Raw genomic sequence first — 24,337 nt, forward strand, 5'->3', positions numbered from 1 at the left:
AGGGAGTATAGCTGATCTAAAATTTACCTGTTTCCAGACACTTTTTCTATTATTATTTCTTAATTGCATCAAGTTTCAAAGAGAAACATCTTTTAACAACTAGTTATGTTGTATAGCAAGATGTAGAAAAGTAGTAATCAAAAAAGAAAAGGAAAAGCCTAAGTCCTATTTTGAAAACTCAGCTGTTCCTGTAGAAATGTAAAGGTAAGTTTACTGTTGATGCACAAGTCCCCAGCTGCAGTCGTTGCCCACTTGTCCCAGAACTGTAAATGCTAGTACCGCATGCAACGCAGAGATATGGGCTTTGCTGATCTTTACAATGAATGTACAAAAGTACTTTTTAAGCTTAAGAATGGTTATTTGCTTCTACTGGGAGAACAGTTGGTGGATGATTGTAGGCTTGTAAAGAAGATCTCAGAAGAAAGTTTCTGGGGTCTCAAACACTTGTTGGAATCATCTGTGAGTATTGTAAAGATGCTTGTATCTCTGTTAAACAAGAAGTCACTGAAGAATCTTAGGTAAATGCTATAACAATCTGGGTTATGGGAAGAAAAATGCACAGATGAAAAGCATAGCATCGGAAAAAGCAGGTCAGTGCTTTGTTTCTAGTTATTAAAAAAAAATTGCCAAGCTTTGGAAAATGTGTGTCTTATGCTACAAAAAAGGTTAAAAACCTGAACTCCCACAAGACAATTTGGGCAGGCTAGCTATTGACTTTGCAGACATGCTTTATAGCTACTGATCTTCAATGAACTCACAAGTTCAAAAGTCAAGTCCAAGAGTCAGTCTTCTGAGAGCTAGATTTCAGAAGGAAAATCTTTCTCTCACATCTAATGTGTATTCAGGTTAATCTCTCTAATAATTGAATATTCTTTTGATCCCCAGAGAACATTGCAGGTCTGTAGTAATAACTTTGTAAATTCGAAAATCCTGTGATGATAAGTATGAAATACCTAAAAAATCACCTCTTTAGTCAAAATAACTGAGACTAACCATTACTGTGAGATATTTGTGAGGTATTCCACAGAAATAAGATTGCCTCAACCATCATTTTTGTCAGATTTTCATTACCTTCTTTCCCTTCTTAGAAGATTTGTTTTTCTGGGTAAAAATCACCTCTAGAATCTTGTCAAACTGATCAACGTGAAAATATATTAGATCAGTTCAGTTCAATACAACACAGTTTTTTGCTGTGGATTGCATGTTTTCCATTACTTGAGCTTGCTGCATACGAGAGCAAATACCTAAGCAGTCTACTTAAACACACTGTGTTTGCCTCAATTTTGACAAAGTGGGTCAAATTATGATGTTTACTATGGCTTCTGCTGAAAAAAAGCATTCTGTCTTCTTGCAGACAAACCAAAGTATCAGCCAAATTTGTCTTGAAAAATACTTCAGGTTCATAACCATTGCTAATGTTGGGAAAACAGCTTATATTTCAATCTTAAACGACGAAAAACAGATTTGTGTAGATTTTTCCAGTTGTGTTACATTAAACAAAAAAAATTATTTTGTTGAGCTTTGGATTAGGAAAAAGCCAGATGCGTATTAAGTCCTGTTATTTGTTACGCTAAGAGTTTGAGTTTACCCATTGCATGGAGAAGTGACCACACTTACATGTGGTCGGACCTGATAGGTGAATACCCATCATGTTAGTTATATGCATGTTTTTGTGCACTATTCTGGTTTTGTGGGGTTTTGAAAATGTGGGTCAGCTGGGTAGGAGTGCTGCCAGAGTCACTTACCCCTTCACCACCCCAGTGGCATGAGTAAGGTAAATAGTGGTCCTCAGCTGGAGAGTACTGCACACGCATATGTGGTAAGCGTGGTGAAGTTGTCCTTCACAAAGCTGGATACAACCACTGTATATATTCAACCTTGTGGTAGTGTAGCAGCAGAAGGAAAGCAGAAGCAGGTGGGAAAAGTTAGAGCAGTGCCAGAATACCTGAACCTGCACATTGGGCTGAGCGATCCCGGCAGCCTCGGGGTCCTTGCCTCAGTGTTGTCAGAGCTGGTCTGTTTGTTTCTAAAGGGACAAGCCTTTGTGGCTCCACTAGTGAAGAAATGTGCAGTCAGCTCTAATGAAAATTGTTGGTCTCAGAACTTCCAGAATATGTGAAAACTGTTTCTGTGACTGTTGAAAATAAATATTTGTATTCCAAAGGTGTTGTGTGTATATATGTGTGTATGTGTATTCCAAAAATTCTACTTATTTTTGTATACTGAAGATAGCTGTTTGACAATGTATTTTGTAAATGAATTCATAGTAAACCTTGTTTCTCTTTCCCCTGTAGTGTATCACAGATGGAGTAAATGGTGCTGTAACTCCTCTGGGTTTTTAAAAATTCACTATCTTAGTTCAGTTACTGTGGCTGCATCATTGCCTCACTGCTGTAACTGTCTGACTCAGTCTGGCATACTAGATGTAAAGTCCTGCTAGATTAAATTGATAGTTTTGCTTAAAATCTCTTTATGGATTGTTAATCACCAAAACAGAGAATGTAACCTATTGCAAATATTTACGGGACTGAGAATGCTGTGATGCTTGATAATCTGATCTAGATTTGAAGGGCAATAGTGAGCAGTTATTCTGAACTAAGAATCAGATAAAATGTAGAAGTAGTAACTGTAACAATAGTTTGACTTATTTAATAAAAATGCCTGTCTTTCAACCTTGTGAAAGTCCGTCTCCCTGGAGTTCACGGAAAGATTCCAGGATTGGCCCTTAAAATGATAATTTTTAAATGACAGGAAAGATGATTAAAGTGAATGAAAGCTTTGTCTGGAAATATGTTGTATGTTGTATTTCCTTTTTTAATGTATGACATACGTTAGAACACAGAATACAGTCTGAATTCATGAAAAAGTATCTGCTATATATTCAGCTATCCTTCCTTTTTTTTTTTTCCAAACAAATACGTAAGTGATATGTAAAATAATGCATTTTAAGGATTTTTTTTTTCTGTTTTTACCAAGAGAGCTTTCTTCCTAGTTGTGGTTTGGTATTTTGTTACTTTAAGTGAGTTGATGTAATAAAATGCAAGTAACATATAACTTAGCTGAGGAGTTTATTTCCTGCCAAAAGATATGTTTTGAGAACTCAGATCTCAGCATGCGCCTCTCCTTGCTCAATGAAAAATATATGCAGGAAGTTAATGTGCTAATTTTACTGGAAAGCATATTTAAAAGGATATGGGTGCTATATTTAAAGCAGGAAAGAAGAGTGTTAATTGTAACAGGATGTTGATGAAAATCATTACTATATAGAATTAACTTAAATTGTATAGTTATCTATCTATTTATCTTTATAAAGTTTACCTTGAATGGGAATACTTCCTTTTTCCTTTTTTATTTTTGAATTTAAATAATTTGATGCTAGCTGCAGAGTTTGCTGTGTGGTAGCCACGGAAGTTGCGCAGGGCAGCAGTCCAGTGGGCAGCGCTGAGGAAGATGGCAGTCAGAGGATCCTAGTGAGATGAGCCTGTTCCTCAGGACAAACATGTGGCCAGGTGCTATTGACTTGAAGGGATGACAAGCCTGTTCTTTAACCCTGTCTGAATGGGGTGGTCTCCTAACTTAACTCCTCTGCGTCCTGTCACTTTGTAAAAATGTGACTGAAAGTTGAAAGATGGGCTTTATGGCTTTCCAAATATTTAATTTCCTGTGTTTTCCTCACATGTTTATTAGACTGCCACAAAGACTAGTGTAGCAATGTGGAATTGAGCACAAAATAAAAAGAGATTTTTCTAAATCGTTAATGTAAAACTTTTGTGTGTGTGTGCGGTAAAGCAGCATCTTACCTAGAGCTGAAGATAAGGTCCAGCATCTCTTTAAGCCACGGCATGTTCATTTGTCGTCGGGCGGAGAGTTGGAGGATTGCGGCGCACACTGACCTGGTTCCAGGCATCCTCCTCGTCCCCCCGGGGTGGATCCTGCAGCGCTGTGCAGCGCCTGGTGCTCAGCCCTCTCAGCTCATTCACGTCAGTGTAAGCCGAGGCAGCCCAGCACCCTCAGAGCTGCGCTGAGTGACATGAGGTGATTTTCTTTCGCACAGATTAACTGACTGGTTAAAACTTGGTGTTGCAGATGACTTTTGTGGCTGTCGCGTTTTGGATAGTGCCAGGCAGGCCTTGCGCTTTTCCGGTGCTGTTTCCTGAGTCGCCGTCTGGGCCAGCTGCCGCTCGCAGCAGCAGCAGCAGGGCTATTCCAGGAATTGTTCTGCACGGAGAGTTTAGGAGGAGTCCGCAATTAATCCATTTTTCAGCAGATTAACCATGTATTTGCTGGTCCCTGTCCTGATTACACTTTGCTTACATGTCCTATAGTTACAGTGCCGTTAAAATGAAGATGTGAAGTTTAGGTGTTACACAACTGCTTCGGTCTTCTCTAAGTAAGGCGCAGGATAGTGGTGACGTTCTCCTAGAAATTTAGTCTTCCGGGTTTCTGTGACTTCCCATTGCTCCTACTTTGTACTTTTAGTTTAAGAACTATGTTTTTAATAAGCTGTCAGTCTGACCAACTACATGTATTGAAGGTCTGGAAGCAATTTTATGTTCAAGCCTTTGTTTTTTTATCTTTGTTAATGGAATATAGGTTAGGTATAGCTGGGTTAACACATAAAGGACTTGTAAATGTAATCGTCAGTAATGTGTAGGGTTGGTTGTTTTATGAGAACTGAGGATAATAGAAGAAATGGATAGGTCTTGTGCCTGTGGAGCAGGTGAGATCCTGAGGATTTATCAGAATGGAGTTCATTATTTTGTTATCTTCATCAATTCAGAGGCTAAGCTGCATGTTATGACTAACCCTGCGAGAACCTATCTGAGGGGGAAGGAGTTCGACATAAAGGTTGAATTTACCTCAGGAATGTGCTTCAAAAAATGAACGTAGTGAAACTGCACTCTGACACTTTCTGGAATGTGATTTTCTTAATATAAATCTCAAGTTATTCTTCACTGGCTACAGAATTTTAATTCACTCTCTAATTTCTAAGTTGACTGTATTAAATATGTTTCTGTATGCTTTTTAAAATTATAGAATTATATGAGAATGAGAGGATGCAAATACTCTTATGTGTCTAGGAGCTTTAATGTAGCACTCAACTCTTTTTAAAAGTAGAGCAATAGGATGACGCCAACTCTCCAACTCTGGAGAAAAAAATGTCTTTTCATATGTGCTTTCTGAACCTCCTTTTAAGTATTCTACCAGCACTATTTGTTCAGATCTCTTGTCGCTTATTGTTACAGTAACTTAAGCTTTATGCATATCTGGAAGGAAAACAGTAAGAGTCTTTTGGGCAGCTAAGAAAAAAAAGTTTGCTCTGAAGCAGTAAGCTTTTCACATACTAGCATTGATGCTAGTTCTGTTATGCTAGTTCTTAAGATAATATGCATGAATTATAAGACACATTGTCATGTTCTCTGTCAGTACTACCACTGAATCTGAAAAGATAGTAATATATGATAGTAGTAAGTATAAATTTTGTGGGGGCCAAAGTAATCTGCAGTAGTCTTCCACACACTTAGATAAAAAAATATAATCTGTATTTTTGCAAAAGTTTATTGTTAAGTACATCTCAGCATATGGAACAACCAAGACAATTAAAAATAAGCTAAGTGGGTACTATATCAAGCACAGAATCTTAAACTTCGCTTGTGTCATTTAGCATTTCATCCCTAAAGTGGGGCTTATATTAGCCCCATCAATACGATAGACATTATCACACATCAGTCAGCCACTTGTAACATTGCCTATTTTAGGAAACTACAATAATAAATATATTTCTTTTCCTTTTTCTTAATGCTAGTTAATTGTTTCAAATGTGAAAGAACAGTTTAAAATGGGTAAGAGAACAGTAGATTGGACCCAACCTGGTGAGTATGAAAGTGAACAATGGAGGCATGTTTTCATTAGATTAGAAATATTATTCTTTGGAACTCAAGGTGCAAATTAGGCTGTTCCATAATGTTCTTTTCAAATACAAGATAAAATTTGCATATCTAAATTGGATCAGCTTGAATGGGTTTCCCTGCTGTCTCATCCCCTCAGCTACAGTGTTTCTGAAATGGCCTGCAGGTGGATCCAAATAATAATTCTTAAGCCTATTTTTTAAGAGTGTCTCTCAAAGAAATATTTTTTTAGCTTTATGCTGATTTCTTGGATTGAACATCAGGAAGAATTCTCCTATGCCTCATCTGAGTATAATCTACATGATAATTGGAGATTTAAATTTAATTCATTTTACACTGACTTTTAGGATAACAATTTTTAACTGGCTCAGTAAAATCACTTTTTTTTAAGCTTACTACAATGGTTTTCTAGTGTTAAAATAGCATTCGTTTTTCCTGTACAGATGGAAAATTTTATGAATATATGTAATTTCTTTATGATAAATTTAAACAATTTTACCATCCAAAGTGTGGGGAAGGCGCTGCAAACAGTCTTGGTTTACACTTCTGGTTTTGTTCTGTTTTTTTAAAGGTAAGTTAACATCATAGAAGTATACTATCCTACTGATACTATCAAAATTCAGATTTCTCTTTTCCCTTTTCATGAACTTCTTTCTTATAACTTTGATAACATTCTACTAAATGCATCTTGAAAGAAGTGTATAGATTCTTTTACATTAAAATTATATATATTCTTAGTGCCTTTTTGCCAAGTATGATTTTTAGTCATTTATCTACTAAATTTATTTTTTTTGTTCATTGTACAGTTTGACTTTTTTCAAACTAACAAGGAGAATTAGCAAAAGAAATATTTTAACTTCAGAGGACAGCAGTGCTACTGTTGAGAAGTAATGTTTTATTTCCTGTAAATAAAGTTAGGTAGCTCTAAAGGGGGTATAAGTGTTCCTGCATAGATATACTTTTTAAAGCATAGTGCAACCCTAAAATGTAATGCTTTAAGAAACTGTAGAAAACAAGGTATGGATGACCTCAAGTTTATGCCAGTTTAGCTACATTTTGGTAGCTATGCATGTGTTTAAATAATGCGAAATTTTTGTGTAAGAATAAGGGTATGTTTTAAAGGAAGCCCTTAAATGTCATTTAATGAAATATAAGAAGGCTTTTGAGACTGAAGGAGCGTCACAAAACACTGTCCAAGGTGCTGATGATTAGAATTGCATTTCAACATTGCAAGAAGTACAGAAGACTAATTCAAGGTGTTTGCACTATTTCAGTCTTACATAAGGCATTACAGTTATTACAGGATTATATTGTGATTTTGTGTTTGCTTGTTTTTTGCCATCTGGAGTACATAGGATATTAGAATACTATAGAAAAGTGAGCTTCAGTTGGTTGGTGGTTTAAGCTAGAGATAGAAATCAGTGTTGTAGTTAAGGCTTACAAGAATGCTTGCTAATTTACCTACTGGCCTTGACTCAGGTTGGTGTTTGTTCTTTTTTCTAGAACATTTGAAGGAACTATTAAGTTCCGGTACTATACATTGCTTAGGTGTGTATATATAAATTGTGTGTGTGTGTATACACATTATATATGTGTTTGTGTGTGTGTGTATGTATGTATGTAATAGAGTTTGTCTCTGATGTTGATCTTGCCAAAGTAATTTATGTCCTTTTTACAACAATGCAGCATTACTGCTGTGTCCCCTAATGGTGATACTTTTGGATATCAATCAGAAAACAAAATTCTTACCTAGTATTTTTGGATGTTTGGAAACACTGCAGCATTTTTGAAGACTACTATAACTATCTCATTGCTTCTGAGTGAAATTCAAGGTGGTGTTATTGACTTAGAGTCCAATGACATGTCTAGCTAAGGGAGCTCTTCTCTGTCTGTTATTACAGTAAGAGATTAATAATACTGCTTCTGCAAAAACACCTTAAGTATCCATGTGTGGGAGTAATGAATAGAGGATGTAGTCTGGTGAATGTCCTTTGACTTTAGGATTTGTTCTCTTGGCCTTCAGGGAATACAGTAAGGTTTATCTCCTCACATATGTCTTTGAATAGGGTAATGTTCTTTTATTGTGGAGAATATAAAATGATAGCATTTTAGGAAAAAAATTCTAATTACATTTTCATGGTGTGGGACCAGGGGGAGAGAGGGCAGAGTTGAACACCAGGCAGTGCAATGCTGTTGAGCTCAGCTTATTGGTGGACCAAGCAAGGGATGAGCTATGTCAGGGAAAGCACCCACTCATGCACACGCATGTGCATGCACACACGCATACACACACACTTGCCCCAGTTGCCACTGCAGTGCGTTGGCACAGTAGAGCCTGGGGGAGGTGCAATGCTGGCTCCGTCTGGTTCCAGGGTGAGTCTCTGGGCAGCGGCAGCACGCAAAGGTCTCACCTTGGGCACTCTGTGTCTGTGTGACCAATGTTCCTCCACCGTCTCTATTAGTTGGGGGTTTTATAGTCAGATGCTGACACAGGCCACCCATCAAATCAGTCCACGATGGTATCAGGGAATACGTTACTAGCAGTTTCAGGTATTGTTCTCCTGTCACTTGTTGATCTATGGCCTGTACTAAGGTCCATAACATCCAGTTCTGTCTTGTGTTGCCTGTTGACCATAGGTTATTATACTTGACTTGTGATCAAGGAAGGGTCGTGATGCTCCGTTGACACCTGATTATTTATTATTATAACGTAAGTGCATGTTTCTGGAATCGCATCATTGATAGGTTGTTGTAAATCTGAAAATAACAAGTAGAATAATCTTGTGTGTGAGTGTAACTGTTCATCATCACTTGTGTTATGTCTACCTATGGTAAGATAATATGTTTGCCAAATTATAAGTGGGTGTTTTGCTTTTTATGGGAAGCTTCAGACAAAAAGTTATGATATAATTTGTAATGAAATCTTGTGTTGTTGTCTTTCTGGCTAAATCTTAGTATTTAAAACTGCATTCACTGTTTATAATAAAGTTGAATTGTTCCAGTATAGCAGACAGAACACTTGTGTTAAGTATCTTTTTTTTCCCCTCTTTTAGATCTGCTGAAAGTATTTGTCATCAGAGAGAACATGGGTCATTAGATCATTAGGGAAATCAGTGTACAGAAAAGTTAATTAAAAATGAAATAGTTGCATTACATTAAAACAAGAAATACCTTGAATGTTTCATAATAATCTTTGTTAAAAAGCAAAGCGTGTGCTTTACAAAGAAATCATTTCTTCTGCCATAGTGAAGCTAATTATTCTCAACAAGCACAAGCTACGTCAAATTGCAAAAGCAATATCAGACTTTGCTCTATGTTGCAGGAATTAAAACACTATCAGTTAAGATAATGAAGAGCATACAATGAATATGATCTCATTTTTGCAATGCATTAAAAGTGAAAGCCATTTAAAGGACAGTTGCGAAATCATAATTTAGGAGGAAAAACAAACCATAAAGTAAATGTTTACTGTCTATTTTAATTACTTAACCGCTTAGAGGTATGCATTAGGTTTATTTATTGTTTGAGTTCAAATTCTTCCTCTTAATGGTTTAAGAATACAGTGGCTAATGGTCCATTCTGAGATAAAATGAATACAATCTTCTGCATTCCAATATGCAAAGCCAAAGAAACACATTTGGGGTTGCTTCATTATGATATCATCCAAAGATTATTATCTGAAATTGCAGGTTAACATAGAGCTGGAAGTGTGAAAGAGAATATGAAACAGAAGAAAAAGGAAATCTGTGTAATTCTTTAAAACAGGAAAAAAAAAGGAGACTAGTTTTCTGAAATTTCTTCTGAAGATATGAACACAATGAAAATGGCATTCCCTATTCCTATTTTTATTATTTATTTTTCTTTTGTAGCATTGCTTGCCAGGAAAGCATTACAAATAGCTCATTCCTTTTTCTGTAAAAGACGATTTCTGTTAAAATTTCCTAACCGTTGGTGAAAATAAGTAGTTTTGTCTTGGCAAAAGACAATAGCAATTTTATTTTTACAGTACAGTTAAATTTAATGTTAAAAAAAATCTGATTCACGAGGTTGGCAATCGGCCAGTTATTTGGTTGACTACCAATAAACTAGTTATTGAAAGAAAGAGGGGAATCAGTTTAAGTATATGCTTACTGTGCTAGTGCTGCAGTAAGATCAGGGCAAACTCCTATATGTGTTGTAGTTATGGCCTCCAGTCACACATCTGTAGGACAAAGGTGGAACTGAAATGATCTGGGGCTTTAACACGCAATCATCCTCCAAGGTCTCCAAAGCAGGTCGTTTATCATGGTTTCTCTAATAACTTTGGTAAGGAAGCAAATAATATTTGTAGTTTTCTACGTGTAAAATTCTGAATGATTTAGTTTTATAGGTCATATAAAAATTGTTAAAAATTACTTTTGTAAACCCTGAAAATACTTCCTAGATTCAATATTTGTGGCTGAGACATTCGAGTGTATTTAGGAGTCTCTGTAGGCAATGGATGGAGTTTGGCCTACTGGTGAGAATATTTTAGCTAGATAAATTGCCTATCTCTCTCCTTTAACTATGTAGAAAATCTTGGGACTACAGTTCTAATTAGGCACAGATGTATTAGCCAGATGTGTAAAGTTAGGCGTGTTGTATTTGAATTTATATATGGATGTTAAGAGATTTAAGTTGATATAAATTGTGTGGATGTTTTGGTTGAAAAGTGATAAATACACTCCATATATAAAATAGTAGCAAGATGAAATAGTCAGAAATTATTCTTCTTCATCCTGTGGATACCTCTAGGAAATAGGTTCTTATGTAAAGTTTGACTTTTGCTTTATTAATGACGTGCTTTTGGCACTGTTAAACAAGTTAGTCTCTTTACCTGAACTCAGCGTTACTTTACTTGACCTCTGTGTTTTTCAAACATTGCTGTCAAGCTATTTGGGACTTATTATTTATTTAACAGGTGGCACTTGACTAAGAAATTAATAGTCCTAGTTTTTTAAATGGTTCAAATATATACTTACATGATGCGTGACAACTGTACTGTCTTAGAAACTTCAAGAATTAAATATTCAGTGAAACTCAAAGGGAGTTTTTCCTGTATTTTTCTCATTAATTTTAATAACTGTTTATCATGGGTTTTGTGAGAAAGGGAATTACAGACCATTCTTTTTTTTTTTTTTTGAGTGCTAGTTCTCACTTCTTCTGTAAAATTTTGCTGTTTAATTGTCATACTTCACTGTTTGAGACTGTTTTTCCCCTGTTCATCTGTATAAATTTACTTTCTTTGTCCCAGGGGAATCATGCTTCACTGATTTGGCTGGATGGTGACAACTGAACTCAATTCTGATCAATAATCAGCTGCTTCTTTGCAAGTTTCTACATTATTTCAAGAGTATTGCAATCACTGAGAAAATTCTTTGTTCTTTTAATCTCCTCCATACTGTATGCCAAAATTTGAGCCTCATGGGAGAAACTTATGGAAGTATCAGAGCTCCCACTAATACTTAATTGGAAAGCTTTTTCTTACTGTTTTCAGATAAAAAGTGTAACAGTGATAGGAGAAAATTGGCAATGATTTCTTTTGTCACCATAGGGAGGAACAACAGTGCCAATTTAATGAAAGTTTTTCCTGTACTGAAAGTGTCATATCACCTCAAGTTTGGCTTGATTCCCCTAGTGAAGCTGTAATTTTAATGCTAATGCTGATAATTTAGAGAAGACTTTTCTGTCTGTAACGCAGAATACGTTAAGGACATTGTGATCTGTATGCAGAAAATCCCATTGTCTGTGGTTATTATGTGACCTACATTATATGACATATCTCAAAGTAGATTTGGCTACTTGCTCTCCTTCTTGCCAATGAGATATCGGTGCAATGGAGAGTAGCTGGAGCGGATGGCTGCTTGAGGGGACAGCACTGTGACAGCAGAGGGAGAAAAGTCAGCACTTACAGGAATGGGAGGTTTGTTAACACAACTCGATGTTTTGGGTCCAGCTATCCAAGCTCAAGATTAAATAGTGGCTTATCTTAAATTTGGTCATGCTTCCACTAAGACGGGCTTAGAATTCATGAATTTTCTTGCTTTCATTTTAAATTGTGTTTTGGTATAGAGTTGACTTCAATGAGAGTGACCTGTAATTTTCAATAGGAAAGTTGGTCATTAGGAACATAGGCTTCTCCTTCACTCCCCAGTTAAAGCACCTACCATATGATAAAAAGGTAACAGAGTGAACTCCTTGGTAAATCTTTTGTATAAAGTTTCAGAGAAGGAGGATTTATTCTCAGATATTTTCCTCTGTAGCATACCTTTAATTCTAACCTGAGATTCTGCAAAATATGATCACCAAGGATATCATGCAGTTCTGTCTTAGAGCTTGGTTTGTTAGTAAATCACAGTTGAACCTTGATCATTGGTTTAGTATGGTTTAAACCTAACCTCATATTAACCCATGCCAAAATAGTGTGAGATACTTTAATCTGTTTCCTGAAGTTATTCTGCTCTTGTTTATCGATCTGTTGAAGTCAGCACAAAACACACAACTATATTTTTCTCCAGCTATGTTAGAATTCTTAAGCAGTTAACAAATCATTAAGAGCTATTTCCAACTATTTTGTGTTTGTTGCTACTACTGAGCTTATCTATTTCTGGAAGCCATTAAATATATTGGCTGTTTTTTTTTTTTTTAAATGAGACTAAAGAAAGTAGCCTTATTTAATTTTCTTATTAATTCATATTACTTAGCTAATTTGAGAATTGATAACAGAATCTTCGAGTGATTTATGGCTTGAAAAAGGAGACCAGCATTTCCCTCCTTGAAAATGGAAATTGGCTTGTCAGACGTTTAGATGAAGAATGATCAATCAATAGGATTTTAATAAGGAGAAGGTTTAAAATTGACTGAAGGTGGCTTTTGTTTAAAGGTGATTTGCTATGTGCAAATTGCTGAGCTCTCCCTGGAGAAGATTTTCAAAGGCAATAATGGGCACTGATTTTCTTTGTTTATTCCATTCTCTATCTTTTCCTTCCTCTTGCCAGGGATTTCAATATCTACCTCACCTTGTGACTTTGAAATCTCCCTGCCTGCAGTGTGCAGGTACTGTGAATATTCTACTTATTTGCATTTACAGCTATCTGTTTTATTTTTTTTAACCCAGCGAATCTGTTGTCTTGATAAGTTCATTTATTTTCACCATAATTTCATATCAGGTGTATGGGCTAGTCTTTCCCATTCACTTTAAAAAAAATAAATCCAAAAGTACATGCACATATTGGGGAAATGGAGTTGACCTGGAAAGTCTTTTGGTTTCCTGGCCGTATTGAACTTTCTAAAAGTGAGGTAACTAAAGTAAACTGAAAAGAAGCTACATTTCTTGTGCAGTGTTAATCACACAGGTATACAAACTGTAGGTACAGGCCAAACTTGTTAAGAGAGTAAATAGCATACTCACACAAATCCTGGTTGTCACTACTTCCTCACAGTATTTTTTTTCCCCACTAAGATTTCTTATCCTAATTCCAGTCTGTTTTCCTAGATCTTTCTATCATCTACTCTTTCCCAAGCTTTCTAGCCTAGGGACTTTGAGCCTAGCTTTATGTTTTAGTCTCACTTTCATACTCCATCTTAGTTATTTTCCCCTCAGCACCCTCCGAAGCAGTTACATACTGGTGCCACAATTTCAGAGGAGGACCCAGTCGTCTGGGGGGAACTTTGTGCATTGTGCAAACTTCTTTTCAAAGGAGTTTAACGAGAAGAGCATGTTCTTCAGCTCTAACAGAAGCAAAGTTCAAGTTCCTCACCCAAAGTACAGTATACCTAAAGCTTTTAAGTGAAAATATTCACTGCTTTCCTCATGAACATATATTTTTTCTTCTTTTTATTAATGTTTGTTTCTTCTTTTCATTGAAATGACTGCAACTTGGGTGAAGATTGTTTTGTGAGTCTCTCTTTCTTTCTTGCCTTTAGCTATAGAAAATGTATTTGGGAGAGTCAGAGTAGTGATAGAGCTATCGCTATGAACCCTAACTGTGATTAGCATTTTGCTTGTGAATTTTGTATGTGATTAGAATTGTGTTGTATATATATTCTCTGCAAGAGAAATTTTGAGTACAAAGACTCACTCCATCTGATTCTGAATATATGAACATGGGCATAATCTCTTTGACCAAACTACCATACCAACATGCTTGCAGTTCTAATGAAAAATACGTGTGGTATTTTCCTACTATGCAGTTAGCTGCACCAGAGGCTACTAAGCAGATCTCTGAACTAATGAGAAAAGGTTGAGAGCTTGAATTCTCAGTATATTCCTAATAATATACTCCCTGATGGTTGACCTTTTCCAGATAATTATGATATTTGGAAAGCTTCTTCATAGAGTCTGCTATTAAAGCCAATGTAATCAGGGTAAAAAGCACAATGTTCATTCAGAGTTTAAAGACAGAAGGTAGAATTACTTCATTCAGTCTGACTTTCTGCATTTCTTGGATCACTATATTTCATGAATATATCAATCTGTTTAGCCCAGTAACTTTTCCTTGGTTAGAATATATCTTCCAAAGAAAATGTTCAGTTTTGATGTCAAGACCGCTGGTAAGACAAGATGGTAAATACAGTGTTCCACCAGATACCTTGACCCAAAGCTATCTCACCTCTGTGCTAAATGCACTGATTTCTTAAAGAACTTCTCCAGCTTCATCTTCCAACAAGCAGTTCTTGATGTACCTTCTTATGGTACCCTGAAGGGCCACTTTGTACAAAGAATAATTTCTGTCAATGAGCGGTCTGTGCTGGGGATATTGATCGTTACCTACCAAGGGGAACAGCCAAAAATATAACAGCTAGGGTACAGTGTTAAACCAATCTGAGAGAACTACTCAAAAATAATGGTACAGAATTTAAAAAAAAGGCTGAATTGCCTTTTTTGCATTGTAACCAAACAAAAAAAAAGCCTTAAAAATGAAGGATTGGCTAGGCAAACTGTGACACAATGACTGTTGAGAGATATATCTATATTTAGTCAGAGAACTGTCCAAGAATCATTTATTTTCCTCTGTGAAAACAAGATATTTGTAAAATCAGCTAGAACTAGCTGTGTGCTGCTTCTGCATTCATGCAAGTAAAATCTTCATTCATTTTCCAAAAATGACTGGTTGCAAAGATTTCAAAGTGAGAGAAACAATGAGGAGGTTAAATAGAATTTATTAACATATTTCTAGCAATTTTGTACATGTAGTGCTTTTTTTTTTTTTTTTTATCTTTTGCCAAACTTACCTACCCTTAAATTTCCTGATATGTCCTCCAAATCCACAATCCAAAAGAAGGATATAAATTTAACAAACATGCACCAGGCTACTTTTAGTGTGTTCAAAATAATTGTAGTACTTGTATAAAAAAGGGAAAAAGTTTTTTTTTTTTTTAATACAGGTTTTAAAAGGGGAAATGGCTAAATATCACTCCAAAATCAAGGTCTCTTACCTGTTGTGAAAGAATAAGAAAATCCTTAAATAGTGTATTATGATATGGTCGAGTGTGACACCTAGAGGTCATATGTCTAGGATCTAGAATAACTGTTTTTTTGTTTGCTTTTCAGCTACAAGTTTTGCACAACATAGATTTAATCTTGGGTTTACGAATGGAGCTGCTAGGTTTTGAGAGACAGAATATATTGCAGCATATTTATATTTTGTTCGACTTGCCCACATTCAGCATACTTTTTTCAACTTCCCTGACAGGTTCCCTAGCATTTGTACAAAGAAAAATAATAAGACAGTCCTACTGAATGTGGGGAGGAGGGCTCAAAACTCTGCAGCAAACCCTAAAAGAACCCTGTACACCTTTTCCAACCTGAAGTACTCAAAAAAACTAATAAAATTGTTGCAAGTCCCATCTCAACAGAATCCTTTTAATGTATTTCTAGCTATGGTAAAATATCTGCAAGAGAATCAGGCTCTCACAAAATAAAGAGAAATTTTGGTCTGTGAATTTATGCAAGGGAATAGGGAAAACAAAACTCATTTGAGCTGCTCTGTGAATTATTAGGATCTTGGATCTTGCCACACAAACGTGAGTGGATATGCTGCACCTAATACTTGCCTCCTCTAAAAATTAGGAGTGCGACCTTGCCGTGGCATCCGATGCAGTGGATATAGCCAAGGGCAATGTAGCTTGCCGACTGAAGCAGATCAGGATGTTATAGCTGCCTGTTATCCCGTGTGTCAAGGGGGTGGAGGGGAAGGATGTTCTCTGTCTGAGATGGTGAATTTACACCTTGTTCTTTGCTTAAGAATACACATGAAGTAAAAACTCTACTCCATCATGGAGAATTCAAAGAACATTCATAGTTCAGAGACTTAAATGGTAAATAAATCCTCATTCTATGTTTCAGAATATTATGAATACAGAAAAGCAGCCATACAGACTCTTTCTGACGAAGTAAGATAATAGCACCATGGAAACTGAAGGGGAAAAGTCTATTTTGGGGAGATCAGAAAAGAAAAATAAAATAATCTCATTAAGAAGAGGAACCAATAATCACTGCTTTTTAGAAATGTACAGTACCATATTATCCAATGAGTATTGGCTCTAGAAACTCACTACAACTCTAGAGCTCTTTCCACAGAGAGAGAGATGACTAGTCACTGGCAGCACTTTTCATGCCTAAGTGAAATGAAGAAGTCTTCCTGGAGATGAATTAAAACGAGGAGAGTTTGACTTATGAGAAATGTCCAGGGCTTTGAATACTGTTTCCTACACCAGAAAGAGAACTTTTTTTTTTTTAATTTGGGGGATTTTTCTGGTATTCTTATACACAGCACAAATGGTTTAGTGGGGTACAACTGTAGAGTTCATAAAACATCTTCTACAAATCTAGAAGAATGGATTGGAGCTTTTCTAAAATTTCCAAGTTTCCAAGATTAACCAGTAAATTAAAGGTGGACTAAAGGACAAAAGTGATGCTGGATGCACCTCTTCATTGAGTATTGTTGACTGTAAAAACAAATGTGCCATATAGGATGCTCTGCTGTCTGTACACTCTTTGACTTTATTATGTGTAGAAATACAACATCTTCAGAAGATAAGATGATGCTGAAGCTTTTATTTGTAGCACTATATAAAAATTCATGGCATAAACTGAAAAAGATGCTAGCATAGGACTGCATACTAGCACAGGAATACACTAGTACTAGCAGGATGATTCTGTCTGGCAGGCAGCTTTTCATACCCAGAGGCTAAGAAATTTGTATTGTGTTCTCATTTCTCTATTCACTGCGTAACAGCTACTGTATGCTTGTTCTATGATCCTCTAACTGTTTAATGCTAGGAAGCATGAACAAAATAATTCCAATCTTTTATGGTTACTCATAAAATTTTCAAAATTAGTCATATTTTATTCTAGAAAACAAAAAAATGCTAACTTTTCAACTGTTCATGAGAGTAGTTTACATAGTTCACATAGCTGCTGTGCCTCAAATGAACAAATGTACCTGAATATGAATCTACTGAGACCCATACGTTGGTGCTCTGAGATACAATAGTGACAATGCTGTATTTTGATATGGAGGTTAATATTGACTGCAGTTTATTTCTGTGCTTTGTCTAGAGCTTTCAAAAGTATTTAAACACTTCATTTTGGAACATCTAAACCATATGCTACTAACGGATAAATTATGATCCTTAGGTATGTATTAAAATATGGGATGTCAGTTTCGGCTGGGAATAGTGATTGCACCATTAAATGGGAGGGAGGTCTCTCATTTGCTGTAGTGGATAGGAAGAGGGTAAGAGCATGTTGGGTACAGTGGTGTGGAAAAAGTTAGCAGCAGCTCTCTGTGTTAGGTATGTTCATATGTTCTTTGCAGCTGAAGCTTGGGGTCAGAATATATTGTCTGTCATTGCTGAAGTCTAACTTCTGCAGATACGTTAGTGGGAGTCTCTGTCTCCTGTCACTAGCCTGCTTTTTGGCCTGTGTTTTCACTGGCCTTTTCCTGTCCTGATTAAAATAAAGTGAGCATCTTGACTGCAGAATAGATGTAGTTTGGAGTTAAGTGTTTACCAAAGATAGCTTTTCAGGAATCTTTGTTGTTTTTCCAGACGAACAAATATATTTGCACAACCGATATTCCCAGTTATCCCTCCGTTCAGTCTTTATGACATATTTTTGAATAATTTTAACATAATTTTAACATGACATAGCTTGTCACCAAGAAAATGAAGGTGAAATTATTCTTTAATATTTTCTACTATTTTTGAGTTGTCAGAAAAACAGTATAACCATAAAAAGCAGGATGTAAATATGAGTTTTAATAATCTGTGTATTTAAATGAACTTTTAAAAGTATGTGCTCATACAGTTGCACAAATGTAAGAAAAGATTTGCATGTTTGTGTCTGTGTGCACACCCCCATTCATGGTAGTACTTTGTTCTTCTGCTGAAAACCCTTTGATCCACTGTGTCATCTACATGGATGATCTATTTCCTAGGGTCACGTACGAAATATTTGCAGAGGCCTTCTTGCTAGATTCATAAACATTCCAGGTAGAATCCATCATATTTAACAACTCTGACAGGGGGGCCTTCTATCCTAGCCACCCTGTAAACTTGACTTTTCCCCTGGTGCATAGCTCTAATACTTTTACTCTTATTTTTTCCAAGGACCGCATGAGTTGTATGCATTTTACTTCAATCATGCAAGTCAATAAAACTATTGCTATGGATTTCCTGATGAGTTTAAAAGTTTTCTTTTACATTCCTAAAATTCTTAGTCTTATTTTCCATAAATTTTGCAGCTTGGGTTATTTTATTATTCCAAGTATTCTCATATCCCTTTATTTAACATTTAAAATAATATGAAGATGACTAACTTGTTCTTAATCCCAAATTTACCTGTGAAACTGCAGTGCACTATAACCTCAGAGGGCATTTTGTTTTAAGGTGGTATTCTGTCCACAAAACACAGGTTGAGTGAGTTTGTCTGCTTCATAAAGTGAATATAACATGATGAAGTAGAGATGAATGAAATGTATTTCCAGAAGTGCTTTAACTGAGGATACAAGTTCTGAATCAGGATGCTATAAATTTGTTAAGATCATGGCTTTCTATGTATCCCTTATCAACCTATAATCTCCTGATTGTTGCCTATTTTTCAACAGCTGAGGAACAGTAATCCACACTTGCTTATCTCTCTTAATCACAGCCTCACAGTGCTAGAGCTCCCTGAGCCTTTAATTCCCTCTTAGAGGCGTAACAGAGTGGAAAGTAAACAAAGACGAATTTGCAACCTTCAACATTGCTAATTTGCTCTGATGTCAGAATATTTAAACAGGCAAGGACTTGGGAATTATTTGATCACGGCTGATTTTAATCTAATGCATGTGAAAAGGCTGAGTCTGGGAAGGTTGTGCAAAATGACAGGCGTCCCAAGAGAGGTTGACTGAAGGTTTCTTCTTTAAACAACAATAGCTCCATCATCTTAAAACTCTGCTTCCTGTGTTCCTACAATGAGCTTTGTAGTTGTTTGCATTTTTTTAATGAAACTTTTTTGAATATGATGGTAGTTTTCTTGATAATTTCTGATCTGCTTCCCAGTTTAAAGATGTTTGAAACCTGATCCTTAGGCTTGTTAGTGCATCTGTTCCCTGGGTGGTGGGTGGGAGAGATAAAGATCCCTATTTAAAAAGCTTTGTCTCTTTCCACATTTTTGTATCATCATGACAGCCTGATGTGTCCTGAATACTTGTATATGTAAAACTCAGTGTATGTTTTAAAAATGATTGATGACTTGATCTTCACGTTATCTTAAATTACACAGTTGACACTTATGTGTGTGTATATGTGTACATACTTTCTGGATAGGAAAGGCTGTTATTTTGTGTTATATATTACATGCAGAGTTCCTCTGCCATGGAGGTGGTATGCTTACACATATGTACACGTTCCCATATACATATATGGATATTCATCCATCCTCAGAGCAGATGGCAATGTGTTATTACCTGAAACGGGTTTGACTAAAATGTCAAAATGTGGTTGTCTTTTTTTTTTTTTCTTCTTTTCCTTCAGTTTCCCTTTGTGAGATAGTCAAACTCTCTATTTAATGCATGTGTAATCACTTAGGTTTTGTTGTTTACAAAATGGTTAATGCAGCATACACACTGTTAACAGAGCAAGTGTCTGATGCTCTGTCTTCTAAAATATATTGCTATGGATATACAAAGATCTGTTGTGGCTGTATGACTTGTGTTTCTGCAGCAGGAATGATAATGATTTCTTCTGTTTTTCTTAGTATGTCTCATTTGCGATATTCCAGGGAGAGGTGTCTGGCAACCAGTCTTTTGCAGTCGCTCTCTGCAGCGCAATTACAGCATTTGGTTATTTGTGTTTCTCCTCATCGCTGTTTCTCTGTCTCTCACTCTCTCCAGCTGGTGTAAATGCCTCGCAGAGCCGATAACCTGCTCAGTCAGCTGGAGCCCCCTGTGGACAGCTGTCTCTCTTTCAGCTGATGGAAAACTGCTACTAACTGCTGAATGGAAGAGCGTGGAGCAGCAACCATACTAGCTGCAGCCGCTGCCACCGCTGCAGCAAGAGCAAGCAAGGACTCTATTGTTCCCTGGTGTTAAACAGTTTTTTTCCTTTTCAACTGCCACGCACAATAGCGGGAGAGAGGTTTCCAGTCTGCTTCTGCCCGCGAAGAAATTCTGAAGAGGGGAATATTATTTGGAGGAGGTTTGACCGTCGTGCTGCAGGGTTTGATACTGAAGCAGCCTGCTGGAGGCATGGGGTTGAGCGCGGGGCGCGCTGCTCCGCGCCGTGGTCCGGGGGGCTCTGCTGCGCCCGGCCGGTGCCTGGGAGTTCTGGTGGCTCTGCTGGTGGGGATCTGGGATGCTAATGCACAAAGTGAATTTGCAACTTCGTCCGTGTATTTGTGGAAGACCGGTAAGTAAGGATGCTGCATTAACAGAGCTGCATCTTCTTTATTTTTAGTTGCAAGTAATAATCTGTTTGTGTGCTTTATGCACGTGGAAAGAGAAAGTAAATTCTAAATCAGTAACGCTTACTTGTGGGGTTCTAGGAAAACAAATTAGGTCATCTTGCAGGATTCCCTCAGCCAAGCAAACATGGCAATTAAAAAAACAATTGTGACTGTGGCACTGTTACTGGCTTTTCTTTTCTTTTTCTTTTCCTGGGTCTTTTGAGGTTTTTCATTTTGTTTAGTAGCTCTATGTTGTCTGTAAATAGCAAAGGTCAGGGCATTAGTGCCTGTTCACAATGGAAAGGAAAATTTTTTTCAGTAGGAGTCAGCAGTGTTAACTACTCTAAAAATACTGACATTTCACAAAGAAAGATGTAATTCAGCATGTCTAATCTTTATGCTCTATGCTGGCATGTAATATATTAAGTGTAGCAATTGATGTAGAGTTGGGTTTGTTAAATTTAGGTTTGTTGCACAGTATATAGGACATGTGAAAGCTAATGATGGATTACATGAAATAATCCAAGTGATGCCAGATCTCATAACTGAAGAGCCGAAGGCAAATGGGCTATGTAGATTCAGCACCACACTAGATAGATAATTTTTTCTACTTTGGTACTAATGAGTTACGTGTCTGTTTTCAAGATTGCCTAGTCATAACAGTGTTCCAACTTTAACTTTGCATTAAAAATCAGTAGGGAATTTTCATGTGTATATTAATATATTGACTTAATTCAGAATTTATGAATGACGAATAAGTACATTTTAGTACTCATATAATGTTAGTTCCCATTTATGTAGATTAAAAGTCTCCTTTAGGAAATTTAAAAATTTCAAGCCAGTAAATACTTTATGATGTCTTTGGCAGTTGGCTTTTTTCCCTGTACATTGCCAGGTGTAAGAGATCCAAAAAGCAGCAGTTTGTTTAAAAATTGCTTTTCCATGAATAGAATAATGTAGTAAGAGAGAGTGCAAATTAATCATTTATCTGAAAAACAACTTTGAGATGTCTTTTTCCTGAATGGAAGGCCCTAGCCTTCTGCCACAGAAACAGATCAATTTACAACTACACTGATATCCTGAATTTTTTAAGAGGCTGCATCTATCCAGCAGTTCGGGGAGGAGATTAAAAGGAAATTCATTTAAACAGGAAGATGAGCTTTCCAATAATGCTAAAAAGAGAAATCTGAAGAAGGGGAAATCCTTTGTAACTTTCATTTGCTACTGAGGGATGGGTAGCACACTGACCCATCTCTTTTTTATCCTTTTGAACCATTGACAAATGCAATTCCATTACAGATTTATAAACATTCAGTACACACATAAAAAGAGAGAAAATACATACTTAGATGTATGCAATAAAGTACAGTAATAATAGAAGCATTCTTATAAAGCATTTCACATTTAAACAAAGTTGCTAGCTATCAGTGGAATAAACTCTCTAGCATTTTATTATGCTTCCATTTAATAATTTAATAGATTGTATTTAGAAATGTTAAAATAATAACAAAGTTTGAGAATAATAACTGTAGTTAACTAATAGTCTTGAACTGTCAATTTGCTATGGAGTAATTCCATTTACTTTGCATGTAGTACATGTCCTCTGAAGTCATCTCAGTTAAACGAGCAAGAAGGAAAGTGCTTTTGATTCCTCCCCCCATCTCCATATCCAGCAAAGACCACTCTTAAAGAACTTTTGTTTAGAACAGGTATGATATAATTTAGTTGTTTGATGAAAAGGTAGTCCTTCTCTTGAGCTTTTCTTTCTGTGGTCTCTGCTCTCTGTATTACCACACTAAGGAACAGGATAAGGATATTCACTGTATAATTTTTAATATCATAACACCATTAATTTGACAATGATATGAGAAAATCAAGTCCTTCAAAGTGGCTCTTTTCAAACAATACACAGCAATAGTCACTGAATAGGCTAGTCTATCAGAAGAATGGATTCTGCTTCTAATTAGTTTTTCTGGTGGCAGTTGTTTGCTCTGCTCTTTATCTTAGCTGTTCCTTGTTTGTCAATCAAAAAGACCCCTATATTTGAAACTTGCAGTATATTTCTTGTTTACTTATAAGCTAGGGAAACTCTTAAAGGTAGCTTGTGGTCTGATGAATCTAGTCTATCTTTTCCCAGAAATGGGCTAGTTTCAACAGAATTTACTGCCTTTTAATTTCCTGTGTTTTATAAAAATAGGCTTAGGTTCAAGCTGGTGAGAAAGGAAGCAGAGTGGCTTGGGTGAAAGACTGGAACTTTTCTTGTGTCATATGATAAACTTTTGGCTCTGGTGCAGTGTACTGCAATATACTGCTTCACTTGGTTATAACCTTCTTGTTTTTGAGATTGCCTGTGTTTCTTTTGAGAAGAAATAAGTACTGTCATACATCTAGAATCCTTGATAAAAATATCTTTTCATGCTGGTAAAGTTGTCAAAGATAGTGGCTAGGAAATCAGTTTGATTGTGTTCTTTATGGCATCTCTTAGTAGTGAAGTATGTCCATTCTTTGAGAAATATACTGTTATTGAATTTAGCCTGGCATCAGCTTTTGGCTGTTTGCCTTGCATATGTCTGGTTTTTATTTCTAAAGATTTTTGAAACAAAACCTTTGTGTAAGCTCTGCCTTTATGACTTCTATGCTGCTCTACTGCATTGTGTTTTCTTAAGGATGCCCTTGATGATCTGCAAGGGTTATACCTTTTGAGTTGGGACAGTCTTTCTCCTAGAAAATACTAACCATTACTGTTTCCTGATATTTGATTCTTTTGGGATTGATTCTTTTCTTCTAATTCGAATTTGAATTGTTTACTCTTAACCTATAAAAAACATTCCAGTCTGCTGCCATAAAAATCTGAGGTGTGTGATGCTCAGGTTAACCATTTGGGGGTTTAATTAACTTTGATACAGCATCAACAATGTTGTGAGCAACCTGCTCTAATCTAGCTGATCCTGCTTTGAGCAAGGGGGCTGGACTAGATGATCTCCAGAGGTACCTTCCAACCTCAGCATCAGCCAGTCTGTGATTCTGAGATGTATGCCATCACTAAGTCATTTTTACTTCTTCACTTGAAGCTGTTTTGAAGTTCTGACTTTCATAACTTTCTGAAGTTTTGATCTCCTGTGAGGATGGTTATTGGCTTTTGTATGTTTTTGCTGGAATATGGTGTGTGTAATGGACCTTCTGTATACCACATGGTATTTAGATGGACATAGTTTATATATAAGATGATCAGAGGAACAGTTTAAATTTCTCACCAAACATTCACATTCCATACCATGCAGACAAGGTGTGTGCGTGGTTTTTTGTTTTTTTTTTTTCCAGATACAAACAGATAAAAGCTGGCTTCATTTGGTCTGGTCACTGAGCAGAGCTATCTGGTTTCTTTAATGTAAACTTAAGCAAAGTCTCCATCCATGCAGAATACCTTGCTCTTTATAGCAGAATGATGAAATACCTAGACTCCCAGAGGTGACTGTCC

The 24,337-nt window shown here is 36.4% G+C and overlaps 1 protein-coding gene across 1 annotated transcript in view; it reads left to right on the forward strand.

Moving 5' to 3' along the window:
- The first annotated feature begins 20,659 nt into the window (after positions 1-20,659).
- Positions 20,660-24,337, forward strand: part of THSD7A (thrombospondin type 1 domain containing 7A) — a 208,828-nt gene continuing 205,150 nt past the window's right edge. The window contains exon 1 of the mRNA XM_013941489.2: positions 20,660-20,822. Coding sequence (XP_013796943.2) covers positions 20,663-20,822 — 160 coding nt within the window. The 5' untranslated portion in view covers positions 20,660-20,662. The remainder of the gene's footprint in view (positions 20,823-24,337) is intronic.

The sequence above is a fragment of the Apteryx mantelli genome, chromosome 2 (genome assembly GCF_036417845.1).
Source record: "Apteryx mantelli isolate bAptMan1 chromosome 2, bAptMan1.hap1, whole genome shotgun sequence".
NCBI lineage: Eukaryota > Metazoa > Chordata > Aves > Apterygiformes > Apterygidae > Apteryx > Apteryx mantelli.